Here is an 18596-nt window from a genome sequence, read left to right on the forward strand (position 1 = left end):
GAATTCCCATTTTAATAGGAAGAGAATGATTCCTTTAATATTTTAATTAGAAGTGTTAGAATTTGTTTTAATAGGAGAGAAAATTCGAATTCGGTTATAAGATAGGAGATGAATTTCGTTGGAAAAAAAGGTTTTTCAAATTTCCCGTGGAATTTTAATATTTTCAAATAGGAAAACATTTATATTTTTAAAAAAAAATTGGGACTAAATTCTAACTATTTTAATTTTATAACAAATTGTTTTAAATTAAGTTTTAAAAGAGAAATTCCCGTTTTAATAGGAGATGATTTTCAATAGGGAGGAATTTTATAATAGAGCTCGTTATAATAGAAAAATATCCCGTTTTTGTGGGAGCATGGAAATTTTTAGAAATTTCGAAAAAATATTAAGATATAGATATAGATATAGATAGTTTCTTCAATTACTAATTCATACTAAACCACTAATTAGAAAACTAATTCTAATACCAACCCAATTCTAATCTTATTTGTATTGTCAATATCAACTTGGTTTATAATAACAACTCATATTTACTAATCACACTACTTTCTAATTAATTAACTTGTAATTCTAATTTAACCAAAATAACTATATCTAAAATTACTAATTCCAACCGGCTTTGGCACAACAATATATTTCAGCCCCATTATATATTGAGACTATTCCAGATTTCCACCCCATACCCCATTCCAAGTAGACAAAAGGATCGAAGCCATGCTATATAAAGACATGCACGCAAAGGTTGTTGTGATTTGAGTACAAAGAAGTTCATTTCCCCAACAATTAAAATTGAAATGTCACCACACAGGCACACACTTACCTTCTATATACCTAAAACACTAAAAGATACCTACATCTTACCACTCTCAACCTTTTAGAAAATGATATGAGACCTTCACGTTTTCTTGCCTTCTAACCTAAGAAACATGATTGCTCCAAATTATCTCACCTTCCCCACCATATTTCTCATTTTCTCTTTATATTTTTACCATTAATTAATCAATAAATCTAATGGAATGTGGTCGTATTTTTGTTTTTAACTGTATTTTTGTTGTGGTTTATGGTAATTAAGAATTCATTTAAACAGAACTTATTTTCCTCAAAGCTAATAAGCTCTCAGACACATAGACAAACAAAAACAATGAAGCCTTCCATTACTTCATACTCTGTATCTGTAAGAAAGACGCCCTTCTCTCCCGTTCTTTTCACATTATTGGCCTTCATATTATTCTTCACTGCTCTCTACAGCAATGACCTCAACTGTTTCTTAGGACAACCTTTTCAATACTTCAAAGCTTACCAACCAATATCAACTCCAGGTGCGAATATCTTAAACTTAGTCCATTTACTATGTTAATAAACACCAAGTGGCATTGTTTTCTGAGATGGATTGCATGTTTTTGGAGGTGAGAGTAGAGAAGGACATACACAAGGTGCCATTTGCCATTGGGAAGATTGAAGGAGAAGAATGTGATGTGTTTAGTGGGAAGTGGGTACGTGATGCATCAACCAGGCCGCTTTATGAAGAATCGGAGTGTCCTTATATACAACCTCAGTTAACTTGTCAAGAGCATGGAAGGCCTGATAAGGAGTATCAGTCATGGAGGTGGCAGCCTCATGGATGCTCCTTACCCAGGTTAGTCAATCTTGTAAGTTTTTTCTTTGTTCGAGTAGTCTCTTAATATAAAGACAAACTTAAAATTAGGTCCTTATTTACTATGCGCTCTTCTTTTTAATTAATAGTGCATTTTGGTTATTGAATATTTTCGCAACATTCCTTACCATGTGACTTGGCTAATTCATTAATTTTATTCCAATGCAAAGCTTCAACGCGACATTTATGCTAGAAAGACTTCGAGGGAAGCGCATGATGTTCGTTGGCGACTCTTTGAATAGAGGCCAATATATATCATTGGTTTGTCTACTACATCGATCTATTCCGAAAAGTGCAAAAACCTTGAAAACAATTGATTCCCTCACAGTCTTCAGAGCCGAGGTAACATGAAATTCTACCTCATGAATGAGAAAATATTATTCTTTACAAATCAAATTATGCAGTTGGCTTCACTTTGATCGAGCATTTGTGTGAAAATATGTAGGACTACAATGCGACAATTGAATTCTACTGGGCACCATTTCTTCTTGAGTCAAACTCGGATGATGCAGTTATACATAGAGTTCCCGATAGAATCATACGTAAGGATTCAATAAATACACATGGTCGACATTGGAAAGGAGCTGATATCATAGTTTTCAATAGCTACCTTTGGTGGATGACTGGCAAGAAGCTTAAATTTCTGTAACATCCTAACCTTCAATTGAACTGGAAAAGTTGAAATTATTTCAAATAACGTGCAATATTACGGATTTAAATCTAGCCCACGGGCTTACCCTTTGTAGGTGTGGCTCGTTGGGCATTACCACGTTATATCACGCAAAAATAAAATCGAACTAGGCCATGAGCTGGGCCGAGGACCGAGCACACACTAGTTTTCTAACCTGAATGATTAAGTACAAATTATTTTGATTCTCTAAAAGCTAGTGCGCAAGATGAGTTCATGAGTCTAATAACACTCTTCCTGATTTTTCATGCATGGCGGACAGGCAAGGTTCATTTCACGAAGAGAAAAAAGAGATTGTGGAGATTGAAACAGAAGAGGCATATCGCGTGGCAATGACAAGTATGGTCAATTGGGTGCAAAGCAATATGGATCCTCACAAAACCAGGGTCTTTTTCACAAGCATGTCTCCTTACCATGAAAAGTAAGTACGGTTATCTCTTGTTTCATTGCCTATTTCTTCACTATTTATTCATTTTTACTATTGAAAATAGTTCCCATTACATGGTGTAGGTGGGAGTGGGACAAAGATTCAGAAAAATGGTCTGTATTTTCAATTTTCCAATGGCCCAATCCAAATACAAAAATGTGCTCCAATGAATTTTCGAAAATTGTAGTATGAATTATGAAAAAAAAATACACACGTGCACACAAGAACGCACAGGAAAATTGAAACCGCACTCCTCACTTTTGTGACTCGATGCATCTTAAATTGGAGTTCGAATATTTTAGGAGCATTGAATGGGGTGGTGAGCCAAATGGAAATTGTTTCAACGAAACAAAACCTATTGAAGATCCAACATATTGGGGAACTGGATCACGCAAAGGCATAATGCAAGTCATAAGAGAAGAATTTGATAAATCTAAAGTGCCCATTTCATTTCTCAACATTACTCAACTCTCAGAGTACCGAAAGGATGCACACACAGCAATTTACAAGAAGCAATGGAGTCCGCTTACTCCTCAACAGTTGGCAAATCCAACAAGCTATGCTGATTGCGTGCATTGGTGTTTGCCTGGACTTCAAGATACCTGGAATGAACTCTTGTATACCAAACTTTTCTATGTCTGAAATCAAGTGGATTTCTTATGTATCCATTGTGTGCTTCGTTTGTTGAGAGGAGGTAAAATGTTGGTGGAGTTTTGCATTTTAATCCAAAACAATTTCATTTCCAAGTTTCTTTTTAGATTGAGATTTTTTACAATATTGTCACTGGGTTGTTATGTATGTACAACTGTACAAGGCTACAAGCAACTGCGTCTAGCCGTACCAAACATCTCAACTAGCTAGATACTGTTATGCTCAAATACTGTGGGTTTTGTCTTTTTCATCAAGCAATTTCCAAATACATATTTAGTACCCATTGAAATAACCGGCCTACTACATTTTTGTAACTTTATGCAGCTATAGACCTATAATGGGACCACAAATTTACCGGCCCACTACTTAATAAAATTCAATATATATTTAGGCCCAAACACATAAATTTTGGTTTTAGGGCGGGGTGAACAGTAATTTCGATTTTGGACAAAAAGGGGATGACATCAACAGCTATCATTAATAATTTCGGTTTTAGGATATTTTCGGGCTGACATCAGCAATTTACTTTTGTTTAATACCAGTTATAATCTTCTTCTCCATCTAATAAAAAAAACTTTTACTAGAAACTTGTAAAATATTTTTGAGATCTAATTATTTCTATCTTTGTGCTAGTTAATTTGTGTGTTATATATGAACTTGTGATTAGTGATTTAAGATATGAGAAAACATCTACCTTCTTTTCCATCTAGCAAAAAACAACTTCAACTAGAAACTTATAAATTTGTTTGAGATCTAGTTGTTTCCATCTTTGAGCTAGTTGATTTGTATATTGTGATTAGTGATTTAAGCTATGAGAAAACATTTTATTCTCTTATGACAAACACTCTTCTCACTTTGTAATCTATTTGTTCACTTTTGAATTTTAGATTATTGTTAATTATTGAAAAATAATTTGGTCGATTTCGACACCGAATCAACAAGCAATTAAACAACAATTGATTTTTTTTTTCAAATTCTCAAATCTTCAATTAATCAATTGTGTGATTTATTTTGATTGATTTTGATATTGTTGTGGTTAATGACATTTTTTAAGTTTGGAGTAGTAGTCTGATACACATGCACATAACACTATGCATGTGTATAATACCCTACATGCAAATATCATTATGCATGTGTATACTAACATGCACACACCATTATGCATGTGTGTTATGCAAACATCATTATACATGCATGAACAATACTACATATGCAAACACCAGGGGAGGCCCTAGGCGAGATCCTAAAGTGTGGCATCTGCCAAAAAATGATGAAAAATACATAAGCCAATTTTTTTTCTTATTTGATAAAAAATTAAGTCCAAATTCCTTCGTACTCTTATGGAATCAAATGTATGCTTAACATCAACAAATTCACACCAAACTTCAATTACAAAAACTAAAGCACTACTGAAAAGCTAGTCTTCTTACATTTCTAGTTGCGAAATCACTAATTAAGTCTTCATAATCAAGTTTTTATACTAAAGACTTTTCAATAAATAACATAGCTAATCCATTTAATTTTTCTTATTGAGACATGCTCGATCGAAGGTAAGATTTGATCAACTTCAGCTTTGAAAAACTTCTTTCTACAGATGCGATGGTAACTGGTATAGTCAACAAAATTTTGTATGTAACCCAATCATTTAGAAAACAATTATCCCGTGACTTCAAATGATTTAGCACATCCATTGATTTCTTTTTGTACGGTTATCTGGTAAAAGTTCTCTCATGATTCTTAACTCTTAAAATAAATCTATCCCGTCAATATCAGAAACACCGTCATGTTTCAAAAACTCTTCAAGATTAATGCAAGAAGTCTTTAAGCTATTTGTATCTGCAACTTTTAACTTCTCTAAATCAAACAAGAACCCAAAAATTTTCTCATACACTTCGAACTACTCAAATCTACTCTTGAATGAAGAAAGAGCTTGGTCTACTATGAATAAAAAGTAGTTAACTCGAAATGATTCTTCAGCTGATTGTGCAGTCATTTTTTCACTAACATTCTCGTCAAACTGTTTTTTTTTACGAATGATTCGCCTTTCACGAAAAACTGGTTGAATTTTCATCATAGTTGCAATATCCTTAGCTTCTGTCATTGCTTATTCGAATCCAGTTTCTCTATACATCTCAAAAATAGAAATAAGTCTTTTCATTTTATGTATGGCCACATCAATTTGCATGTCTTCAGTTTGAAAGTTTTTGCTAACAGAGTTAACAACAAAAATCAAATAATGCCAAATTACCATGGCAAGCAAAAACTCAAAACTCTAAATTTCATATATTGCTAGTGACTCAGCTTCACTCTTTGTTTTAGGATCGTCACTGTTTTCAACCAAGTAAACTAACACATCTCTTATTTTCAGAGCTTGATGTCTAACTGCACGAACACTGTCTACGCGACTTTGCCAGTGTGTTGCTGACAATGACTTTAGCGAGAGACCAAACTTGGGCTTCACATCTTTCACATGATCTTTAAACACTTTCCACCTCTTTGTGGAAGATGAAAATAATGAATAGATTAGTTGAACCACTCCAAAAAAAGATATAGCTCTTGAACAAGAGCTAGTCATATGACAAAGAGCAAGATTCTAACTATGACAACCACATGGGGTGTATAAGGCTCTAGGGTTTATTTCAAGTAGTCTACTTTGAACTCCTTTGTGTTTTCCTTTCATATTAGATCCATTGTCATAACCCTGCCCTCTTATATCACAAATATCAAGGTCAAAAGTGTTCAAAACATTTTTGAGTGTATCGAAGAGGCCCAGTCCTGATGTGTTATCCACTTTCAAAAATCCTAAAAAGAACTCTTCAACCTTTGGGTAACTTGATGTAACATCTACAAATTGAATCACAAGCGACATTTGCTCTTCATGACTAATATCCAGTGTACAATCAAGTATTATTGAAAAGTACCTAACTTCTTTGATTTTCTAGACAATCATTTTCTTCACCTCACTTGCTAACAACTCTATCAACTCATTTTGAATCTTGTGGATAAGATAATAATAATGGATTTCTTTACTTTGAATGCGCCGAATGTGCTCTTTCAGTATTAGACCAAATTCAGTAATCATTTTGATTAAACTTAAAAAAAACCCATTATTCTCATCATAAATCTTCTAATTCTTCCCACGAAAAGCCAAATTACATTTAGCAAGTGCTTTCACTAAAGCAAGAATTCATAGTAACACTTGTCGCCAATGTTCCCTCTGTTTGCTGATTTCTTCTTGCATTTTTTTGTCAATTGTTCCATTCTTGTCAAATCTCTTCTTTAGTTCATACCAACTATTCCAATAAAGAAAATGCTCTGGAGATGATTGATGCTCTGAAAGCTTTCTACTTAGTTTATGCCATTCACAATACCCTTCACTATCCAATTGAGAAGTGTTCGTGTATTGCTTGAACAACTTACAATAAAAACAAAAGACCCTGTCCAAAGAAACATAATATATGAGCCAAGTTCTATTTTTTTAAAATCCATTTGGCATTATTCAAGTGTAATGCTTCGAAGAGAAATGTTTGCCAAGGTGATTTTTGGGAAAATCAACATCAGTAATTCTTATAGGACCCTTTTCGACAAGTAAATCTCTAAGATTTTGATCAATATTATCCCAATTTGCTGGATCAAAGTAGTGGACAGGTACATGTTATGTATTCTCATTTGTATCTTGATTGAGATCGTCATTCACTAAAGGCTCATCATTATCATTCACCAAAGGTTCAACATTTTCATTCGCTAAAGGTTCAACATCTTCATTCACCAAAGCTTCAGCATCTTCGTTCAATTCATGCTCTCCATTATCATCGTCATTCCTTTGTTCGACGTCAACCATTATTTCACTTGAACTTTCTACTTGTCCTTTGTTACCAAAAAAATTTAGTATATCTCTCCTTTGGGATTGAACGACATCGTCTAATCTTTGCTTCTTTTTCCTTTTCTCAGAGCCAGAATGATACTTTCTAGCCGAAGGATTCGGAGGCATGATGACAGACTGACAAGTGACAATTAAAATTCACAAACAGTCAAACAATGATATGATTAATTAAAAAATCACCACAACCCCAGCTTATACACAAAATATATACATAACAATAGCTATTAATGTCTAGTCATCTCAAACTAAAAGAAAACAGAATTAAATAGAAGTATAGAATCGTAGAATAATTTAAAAAAAAAAAATACTTACTTTACAAATAAGTATGATTAAAGTTTTAAGGAATTAATATGTATCAATTAATTAAAGTAGTAAACAAAAGACTACTACTTACTTGGGAGTTGCACGTATATTGTTAAAAGAGATAGGAGTGGAGTGCAAGTTGGAGAACTGGAGAGACCTTGGAGAATTGCAAAGACCGAGAGATTGAGAGGAGAAAAGGAGTCGTCAGTCATGGAGAACAAGCCTCAAGCCTCTGTACAGTTCAATGGGGGTTTTTTTTTTTTGATAAAGTATCGATAGGGTTTTGCCCTTTTGGGCTTTATGTAATATGTGATTAATGATTTATGTTTGGGCCCAATGTTAGGCAGAAAAACAACAACATGATGTTTGTTTGCTAAAGCCTTTTTGGGAGAAAAAGAAAATAGTTGACCACAACTGCTTCCAGCCATGGGGGCCTTAATTTTGGGCCAAAGTTTGGGGCCCCAGCCGGCTGCCTATGTGGACTGTCGTCAGTGCCAGCCTTGGCAAACACTACTATGCATGTGTGTACCACACATGTACACATCATTATGCATGTGGGCAATAAACATGCAAACACCATTATACATGTGTACAACACACATGCACTTCATGTGTATACCACACATACACACACCATTGTGCATGTGACATGCAAACTCCAAAGATCACTATGCATGTGTATAATACACATGCTCTCTATACAATCTAACTTTCATGTTTATACACATTAATTTATATTTTAGTTTGTATGTACACAAGTTTAAATTATACATATAAAGTTGCATTCTAAATTATTGTTTGTAGACTTGTTTGAATTTGTAACAATTTGCTTAATTAAATAATAAATTTCTCATGTTAGTTCTAATGTGAAATGTGAGTGGGCTAGTGTGGTCATAAACAAAATTGAAAAATTTGCAGTAAGTTCGAACCCAATTGGCCACATTTTTTTTTTGGATTTTTCTAAACAAAAACTTAACAAGGGTAATATTGTCTTTGCACAATGGTCAACCTGGTTTGTGCTGGAGCCATAATTATTTGCCGTGCCCAACTAGAAACAAAATTAAAATACAACTTTGTCCTATGACCAATTTCCTAAAAATTCAACTGCCATCAGACCGGGCTTATGGTCCTGGAAATGGAAAATTGCCCTTCCTTGATATTACTAAATTTACTACACGAGATATTTTGTATTGTAAACGTTTTAAAAAAAAACTTATAGAATTCAATCCCAGTATAACACCCCTATTTTTATTCTTCTTTTTAATTAAATATATATAAAGGTAAATAATAATAATAATAGAAAAGAAAAAAAAAAGGGGATAAACATTAGAAAGAGATAAAGTAAAGAGGATAAACCCCATTCCCTATTTTTAAGGGGTTTTTAAAAAAAAAAAGGGTTTTACACGGGAGTTCACACGTAGAGTTTAATGGACACACATAAAAGAAAATAAAAATGGAGTTTTTCACATAAAGGAGAAGGAATGATTCTTGTTGGAAATCTATTGATAGATAGTTGCCGGAGCGTGTCACGAGTGAGTTATCATTCTTTTCTATACCCATTTTTAGTGTATGATTGGATGTTCTTAAAATCTATAAATTTGAGTAGTTAGAGAATTGTCTATTGATTTTTACATATGGATTCTAAGGGATTTTTGTGTACGATATGCAATAGGTATGGATTCCAAGTTACAACATTGAAGGGGCCGTTGTAGATTTGGCAAGAAAATTACAGACAGATGGGCCGGGCCGAGTACGTCTGAAAGGCCCAGGCCCAAACTGAAGTCCTTCTGGTGCTGACTTGGAAGAAGATGAAACTATTGTACTTAACTAGTATACTGCATTGCAGTGGGGCGTGAGCGTAGTAGCATATTATTTATTTGACTATTTTATTATTATTATTTTTTATATATATATTTTTTATTTCCACGACTTGATTAATTTTTTGATAATTAGACAGATAAACTAAGGAAAATAGACTATATCATTGTCTAGTTTATCAAGTGTAACAATATTGTGTAACAATATTGATTGAATCTTTTTGCTACGGTTATTTTATTGCGTACTTGAACCATCAGTCGTGTATTAACACGTGTAACACTTTTGCACGTACACAGAAATATATACTATGATTCTTCTATCTATCAATAACTGCGTATGCGGTAAATGTGAAAAAGTAGACTATTATCCCAACAATAATGAAAGAAGCTAGTATTTGCGGAAATTTTCCCCGTTAAGTAATCATGCATTACTCCCCCGCTAAGTAGTCATGCATTACGATGGGCACCCCAACTCTATGGGCAATGGAGCCCTTTTATGTTTGGAGCTAAGTCACATAATATCCTATCAACATATATTTAACTTTAAAACAATATTACATTCTCCAAATGAATAAGAACGGAATTTTCGGCAAAATCTTCTCTAATCTTCAACATTAAATCACAAAATCTGTCATTCCAAAGAAACATGTTTTATCTTTCGTTATTTGAAAAACCAAAAATACATATATACAACACCATCAGAAAACTAAAGTATTCGTTCGCTATAATGGATTAAGATGTCTTTGAAAGAAAAAGCGAGTCTTGATAAAATGTTTGTAATGTACAGTTCATATTCGTTCGTGAAGAATCTACATTTTCTGACCATAAAAGAATAACATGTATTTTCTGTCTTCTATAGCTTTATTTTCTTCATATGTATGACTTCACGAAGTTAGATGCCACATATCATCCTCAACTGAAGGTCTGTTTATCAAACCAAGAGCTTCTGCACCACTTTTACTTGCAGGACCGCATATACCTGTTAGAAGATTCAACAACAATTCTCTTTGCTCTACTCTTAGATGTGTATTGAGCCCTCACGCCACCATCTCCATTTCAGGCTGTGATAATAATCAATGAGATCAATTAGTATACAAATTTGAACTTTTAGATCAAGAATAAAGAACTATATAAGTCTGAGTATTTCATATTATGTATAAAACTTGAAGTTACAATAATTTTACAATAAAAGAGACATTCCAAACTCCAGGAGGGTGAAATCATAAATTAAAAGACACAGATTTTATGGAGAAAACTATGGGGGCATGGAAAAAGCATGTAAGCTCCTCTTTCTATGCATGTAATGAAGTACTTACCGATGATTCTTGGGGAGGAAATATCTGAAGAACGATATAGATCTTTAAAAGTTCCATCCGAGCCTCAGTGCACTTTCCTTGCATTTCAAATGCCTGCAATCAGAATACACCATTTTAATTAATAAAAAATAAATAAAAAAATCTGCAAGGGGAAAGTGTTGTGTGTTTAGATACCAAAAAGAGAGAGAGAGACTAGAATGTTAGATGCAGTTTAATATCTGCAAAAAACACAGATTAAACCAAAATAAAATAATTGGTGACTTCTAAACTTGCTAGTTATTGATTTATGAAGTTTAATCTTAGCAAAAACATTTTGCGAAACACCACCGGAGTTGGGATATAGTATTGCTGACTATTTTAAGTTTCCTGACATAAAACCCAGAAAAAAGAAACAAACTAAAAATATCTCCGAATTTCTTTTTGCTCTTTTTCTGATATTTTACTATCCACCTAATGAGGATTACTAAGATGCTATAACAAATCTAGAGATAGATTCAATTTATGATAGTCTTGCATGTTACGTGAATATGTTCAACATATAGACATATAGTTAGATATAGCCTGAGAATGGACCCAAAAAAAAAAAAATAAAATAATAAAAATAATAATAATAATTTACCCAGGCCTACAGAAAACATAAATGTGTCCATGCTGCAACTGATGCAGACACAATGGTTGCAGCGCGAACGTTTTGAAGTCCTATGCTATCAGCAAGACCAACAACAAATTGGCGTGCATCCTCCCCATCAATTTGTGCAAAGGTAGAGCTGCTTGTTGAGCTGCATCACATATGAGGAGCACAATAAAGTTATAATAGATTTTTTATTTATGAAGTAGTGACTGAAACAAGAATATATTTGTGTTGAATGACAATGCACACCTGCTGCAGTAATTGAGAACAAAGTAAACTGATGAACGATAGAAGGAACCAATGTCTAAGAAGTGATTAGAAGAAACAACAATCCAAGCTTCCAATAATCACTTTTGTGGGCTTCAAATTACATGTCGAGATACGTAATGGGCATTGTTCAACTTGGCTTGAGCTATGAATTCTATGACAAAAACAGGTTATGATGATTTCACAATACCAAATGCAGCTTTAAACATTTGCCAATTGCTAAATACAATTTTATTTCATAACCTATATCAGAAAATAATTTATCATGTAACGAATGTGATATTATTGCCTCAACAACAAAAACTACAAAGAAAAATCAGCAAACCTCGAATTACTCTATTGGCTCTTTTTCTCAGAACTCCCGGTTGTCATTGCTTAAACAATCAAGAAGCCGGAACAAAATCAGGCCACCATTTAGGAAGTTTCTCCCCTTCCAACGCATGCTTTTGCGGTCTCCGCAAAGCTGCCTCACTTCCCAACTTCATCACATCTCTAGAAGGCGAAAGGGGATTAATTGGAACCTTAAAATTAAACCCTTCTTCTTCCCTTCCCTCTCCTTAAACCTCCTTTTCTCAACCACCACTTCTCTTCCAGCAAGACTCCCATCCCTCCTCGAAACAAAAACCCCACTTCCATAACCACCACCACCAAGACCAAAAACCCAATACCCTAATTTCACTAAAGCTCTAAAAACATTAACAATTACAAAACCCCAAAGTAAAGTTTCACCTAAAAACACAAGTGATGACCTACGACATGAAATAATCACTCTTCTATCATAATCAACTCAGAACCAATGTTTTGAAATCTTTCCAATGCTTCATTTCGATGAAATGAATCTATTGTATTTGTACTTTGAAGTGGCGAATCCGAGAGAGAGAAATATAATAATCTGAGAGCGAGAAATATCTTAAGAAAATATAGTATGTGTCATTTAAAAGATTTCAATTGGTTCGGTTTGAAGGAAAACCCACTTGAATTCTGGGCGTTTTTTCAAGATAGATTGTGAGAACAGGTTTGATGGAGGAGAGATTGGGAGATTGGAGGCGAAGACAAAGGAAAATGAGAAAATAGGGGTACGGTCAGACACAAACGAAGGGTTATTTGGGGGTACGGATAGACACAGGGGAGAGTGACACGTAGCAAGTGGTTTTTTGGGTGATTTGAGAAAAGCGACCTCAAGAGTTCACTATGCTCACGGATGATGAGATTTAGTTGATGTTTTCTCGAATGGATTTGCTTAATATTGGACAGTTTTTACTTTACTTTTTTAAAAAATACAATTGCTACTTACCTAGCGAAAATCGATTTGGTTACCTGATTGATGTTGTGAAGGGATCTAAAGACTAATAAACTTACGCGATTTTTGTACCACTCAAACAAGTTACACCGAAGCTTAAAACTGGATCTCAGGGTTTGTTTTAACATCAACATTCAATAAACATGCTATACAGGTGCTAGAACATAACAACAATTTTGAACAAAAGGGCAGAGTGTGTTGTAGGTGTTCACACCACTAAAATAAGAAGCGGCTTAAGACCAAAAGTTCACAGCCATTTCAATGCAAAACACCTGGAACACATTCCTATGCTCCTAAATCATCCCTAATACACAAGGGAAAAACTACATGAAAACAAGGACAGTAAATAACTTGGCGCAGTTTAATAAAGCCCTATAAATTCATTTCAAATTTGAAGTGTGACACAGTTTACAACTTTCAACTGGTTGGGTATTTGAAATTACAACGGGATGTCCATTGTCCAACCATCTCAACAGAAAACAAGAATTTGAGTTATTCAATTCAATGTAAACTGGCCTATGGTCCATATATAAAGTGTAAAGTAGACACATCCCAGGTGCCGACTAGCAAAGTCGGTAAAACCTTTGGGTGATGATACCAAAAGTCTTATAATGTCCGTAAAACTTTTGGGTGATGATACCAGAGGTCTTATAAACGAAAGAAATAAAGTAAAAGGTTTACTAGATATAGAATTGGAGGAAGATAATCGATTCCCTAATGCCAAAGATCATGGCACGAAAGTTTGCCAAAATTTATAGTTAGTGTTCTTTGTAAGCCTAATAGCACATAATGAAAGTTACCTAGTATTGGATCTTCATATCCTTCTACCATGTATAAAACCTTATAAAACTGAAGTCTTGATAATAAAAACTTTAATAGCCAAACAATTTAGCAAAAGCGTTAAAGCGCCTAAAGCTCTTAAGTTTCAGAAAGTGTCCATAACTCTTATTAATTAACACTCTTTTGTTAGTTTTGTATATATGAAGAATGTCCAATAAATTGATCTTAATTTACTGAATTTTGAATTCTGTTACTAAGGTTAAACTGTACAAAATTTCAAGCTTAAACCAAATTATAAGGGCATCTCAGATGCAGCCCATAATAAAGAGGGCTACGTCAGAATTGAAAGGACCTCAATACCTCATATTTTATAACAGGCAAAGTCATCTACTGCGCACCTCTATTTACTCCTGAATACTACATCAACTTGACTACACGAGTTGAGGGTAGTTGTGTGGTATAGGCGTATAGCCGCGGAAGTGCAGAACCACAGGGAAACTGGATGACGTCCTACCAACTATGCTGAACAAATTTTAATTATGTTTACACATGGCGTTTCGTGGTAAAGAAACTTGTGCGTGTAGCCCCGAAGTTTTGATTAATGAAGGAAGCTCATCTCGAGAACCCTACTTTGAAGCAAGGTCCTAGATCCTTCTAAAGCACAGTTCATTTCAGTAACCCTACTCTGAAATAGGGTCCTAAGTGTAGGCTCGATCCTTCTAAAGCATATTTCATTTCTAAAGCTGTACTCAGAAGCACACTCCTGCGTGTATGCCTTCTCAAGCACTATTTGCCGCCTCTTGAAAATGCTTCACCACAAGTAACCTGGTTGATGCTCTCATCTTAGCATCTCATAATAGGTTTTCTGCTGAAGGTCATGGATGCAGTTATAGAGTCACAGAGTACTAGAAGGGTTTGGAGATCAGACACCATCGTGAAGAGGAGCAACTCTCCAATGTGGCAGTGATTCATTAGAAGCGCCCCAAAAGGCCAACCAACAACCCTCTAGGGCAGGCCGGCAGGGTACTGAAGACCGTCAAATTTCAGATCATAGATATACATCTGGATCTAAATCCGTGATTTGGCTCGTGAACACCCATCACCAAATGCGAGTGTTTAGTCCTCAGAACCTACATTTGGCACCTCCATCAGTTACTGAGAGTCAAGAAGCATGGGGGCATCATCTGGCAGCAATGTTATAATGGCTACAAGTCAGTACTCGGTACATGATACAGACATCAAGTGGCACGCGAACAACCCTGACAGTGTACATAAATCTGACTTCTGCATCTAAAAACTGATCTGACACAATTATTATACGGGACAAACAAGTCACACCTATGCTTAAAACTGGATCTCCAGTCGGAGTTTGCCTTACCGTACTCATAAACATGTTATGCAGGTGCAAGAACCTAATAATTTTAAACAAAACTGAGTGTGTCGTAGGTATTCTCACCACTAATAAAGTTACGATTATGGAACAAATTGTGTAAACTTTGCTGCCATTTGAATGTAAAGCTTTTACCTGTATTTGAATCTTTTGGTAAGGAATTTGGAGGTAGAAACACCTAGAAATATTCCTATCCTACTTCCAAATTATCCTTAATACCATCTCTAATATAATACACAGGCAAACAAACACAGGCACAGCCAATTATGAAATATCTGTATACACAATAGCACAGTTTAATGACGCCCTCAATATCATTTCAAATTTAATATCTGGCACACTTTAGAACTCTCAACATGTGAGGTATACTAAAAGTCTAGCAGGGAAAACACCACAAGAATTGAGTTATTCAGTTAAAGTGTATACAGAACACATCATAATTCATGTTATAAATTGAATCAGTTTCAGTTTTCACTTCTTTTCCTATGAAATCTGTCAATGGTATCAGCACCACACAAGGCTTAACAACAGCTTGTCGATCTACCATTTAAGAAACAAACATCCACAGCAACAACTACACTCAAACTAATATAACGACATTTATTAATAGAGATATATAGCTAACATGCCATTTAAAGTTAGAATTGTTCTGGCACCATAGTAAACATATCCATAACAGAAACACTAACATATAGTAGCAAGTCTTAGTATACTACTAATAAGACAGTGGCAGAGGGCTAATAATAAAGAAAAGAGGCTTAAACTAGCCACTCAATGTGATAACCATCTGCATTGAGATTGTTCATAGCTCTCTCAGCATCATCAATGCTTTCAAACCTAGCAAAACCAACGCCTAGGGACACGCCAGTCTTCTTGTACATTGCAACCCGAACCTTTGACACAGGACCAAAATCGGTGAAGAGCTTAAGCAAGTCATTGTCACGAATGTCTTTGGAGAGACTCTTAATAATGACTGAATTGTTTCTTGCGTTCTCTTTAATGTTCAAAGGGGGTACTAATATTTTGGCACCAGGTGGGGGATATAACGGTAGCGGGGAAAGGTCTCGGGACGGACACACAGCATAATCGTGGTCAAGCTTCTGGCAACAATATCTGCACACCCTCACAGTTACACCATCTTTAATGATATCCATTCCTTGTTCTACAGTAACTAAAAAATAATAATAATCACAATTAGTTAATTATTATTTATTAAGATAAAAGGAACAATAACATTCGAGAGGAGAGTGAAGACATCATACTAGGGGTAGGTACGTAGGTTTTGGTACGTCTCTGACGGCGAAGTTCTTCCCTTGTAGCAGCGTCAACATCTTTACGAGGACCACCAAAATCACCACACTTAGACCAATCACGATATCCAGGGGGTACTTCAGGGGCCGTCGCCATTATTACTAAAAATTGTGAAGGAAAGAAATCAACGAGATTTTATCGAAAGGGAAAAGTTTATTAATGAGATAATTTCACCATCCCCCCGCTTATATCCACCACATCCTGCTCCGATTCCGGTTCCATTCTTATTACAATTTCTATTCCGATTTTAGAGAGAGAGACTCGGCTGGCTATTATTTAAGCAAGAAATGAGGCTAAGCCCCTCGGTTCTAACTCGGTTGAGTATACACTCCTTCCCATCGACCCATATCACATAACCTCCATATTATTTAGGTCTTGTTAAATAATATCCTGTTTTCCAAAAATAAAATAAAATCTGGTCTGTTTTTATTTCTCATTTTATTTTATTTCCTTTTTTACTCTTTTTGGGATTGAAAATTTCTCGACTATATGTAAATGTATTTTTACATAGTCATATATATATAGGGTAGGTTCCGTTTACAACACTTTTTATACAACGTTTTATACAATACCTTTTGAAAATATGAATTAAGCCTTGATTCTTTGTAGATATGATCTCCACACCATGGAGATCATCTCCACAAAAATTCAGCTCATTTGAAAACTCCTAACCATGAGAAAATTTGTTCTCAACCTATGAATTTTTATCAACGGTTTAGAAATATCGATTTTGTAACTTTTTTTTGGCAAACTTAGAAATGTTCAAAGGACCCAATTTTTTGTGGAGATTATATCCATGGTGAGAACATCTTATCTACAAAAAATTAGCCCTTAAAACATCTTGAAGGGTCCGGTGGGGGGTATTGTATAAAACGTTGTATAAAAAGTGTTGTAAACGGAACCTACCCTATCTATATATATATATATATATATGTAAAACTATATTTGCATAGTCATTGGAGCGATAAAAACTTAAATTTACGTAGTAACTTTTAGGATTGAAAATTTCTCCCGACACCTGACATAATATATGTAAATGTATTTTTACATAATCATATATATGTAAAACTATATTTATATAGCCATTGGAGTTATGAAAACTTAAATTTACATAGTAACATTTGGAATTGAAAATTTTCCGACACCTGACAAAATATATGTAAATGTATTTTACATAGACATATATATGTAAAACTATATTTACATAGTCACTGGAACTATAAAAACTTATATTTACATAGTAACTTGATCTATGTAAATTTAAATTTACACAGTAACTTGACCTATGAAAAATTAAATTTTCATAGAGAAAACAGGTCGATCATAACTTATGCAAAATTATTTAAAATGAACAATAGTCCAAAAAGATTTCATTTTTGAATTGAAAAAAACATGACTTTCATATTCAAAATATTCAAAGAGATTTCATCTTTGAATTGAAAAAGTAGACAATTCTTAAATCCGATTTTGAGTGGAAGAAACAAAATTTCCAAATCTTGATATTGTTTCTCAAATCTAATTTGTTTGGTTGGAGAACAACAAATTTCAAGAGAAATTGATTGAGAGAAAGAAAAGAAGAATTTCGTATTTGAAAAAAATGAGAGAATGAGAGAAAGAGAGAAAGTGAAAAAGAAAGAAGAAAGAGGGTAGTGGAGAAAGAGGAGAAGAATAATAGCTTGTTTTCTGCCATTAAAGTAGTTTCGGGAGCATTTTCGTCCATATTGTGGGGTTTTCAAAAGCAGGGAGTTTTGGTGGGTTGGTCTGTTAAGAGGGAGGTTTTATGAACCGAAAATTGGATAAGGGAGATTTTTCCCAAAACCTGATTATTTAAGATTTAAGAGTATGGTCAAACCAGAGCCCAATTTTTCCATATCGGCTGATATTTCAGACCCCCCAAAAACAGACCGATATATTTAAGAGATTCCAACTTTTTTTTTGTGAAACAGTTAATATTTCGATATCACCGATATATAATGACATATATAGGAATTATTGGTCAAACAGTCAACAAGTCAATCGATATATGTCAAATATATCGTAGATATATCAAACAATGTGATATATATCGGTCTAAAAATGAATCAATATATCTCACTGAAATATTACATTATTTCCATATCGTGTATTCCATATTTCGATATATATCTCACCGAAATATTATATTATTTCTATATCGTT

General features: G+C 34.3%; 1 protein-coding gene, 1 long non-coding RNA gene and 1 pseudogene across 5 annotated transcripts; 1 reads left to right on the forward strand and 2 right to left on the reverse strand.

Moving 5' to 3' along the window:
* Positions 1–1024: 1024 nt before the first annotated feature.
* On the forward strand, positions 1025–3515 carry LOC147483489 (protein trichome birefringence-like 33). 4 transcript variants are annotated; one of them, XM_086580784.1, is made up of 7 exons: positions 1025–1319; positions 1417–1636; positions 1825–1996; positions 2100–2299; positions 2605–2763; positions 2853–2882; positions 3072–3515. In XM_086580784.1, exons 1-7 carry the CDS (start codon positions 1061–1063, stop codon positions 3409–3411), a joined length of 1380 nt encoding a protein of 459 aa, XP_086436910.1. In that variant the 5' UTR covers positions 1025–1060; the 3' UTR covers positions 3412–3515. The 4 variants fall into 4 exon arrangements, with proteins under 4 accessions (XP_086436910.1, XP_086436912.1, XP_086436913.1 ...); XM_086580786.1 differs by having other exon boundaries at positions 1027–1636; XM_086580787.1 differs by having other exon boundaries at positions 1028–1319; positions 2853–3181.
* A 6766-nt stretch (positions 3516–10281) lies between these two features.
* LOC147483490 (uncharacterized) lies at positions 10282–15654 on the reverse strand (annotated as a pseudogene).
* Positions 15655–15687: 33 nt separating this feature from the next.
* LOC147483491 (uncharacterized) lies at positions 15688–16806 on the reverse strand. The gene is made up of 2 exons (XR_015205884.1): positions 16370–16806; positions 15688–16278 (listed from the first exon to the last, which is right to left on the reverse strand). It is a non-coding gene; the product is annotated as an uncharacterized LOC147483491 (long non-coding RNA).
* Positions 16807–18596: the final 1790 nt, after the last annotated feature.

This window comes from Coptis chinensis, chromosome 8 (genome assembly GCF_015680905.1).
Source record: "Coptis chinensis isolate HL-2020 chromosome 8, ASM1568090v1, whole genome shotgun sequence".
Taxonomy (NCBI): Eukaryota; Viridiplantae; Streptophyta; class Magnoliopsida; order Ranunculales; family Ranunculaceae; genus Coptis; species Coptis chinensis.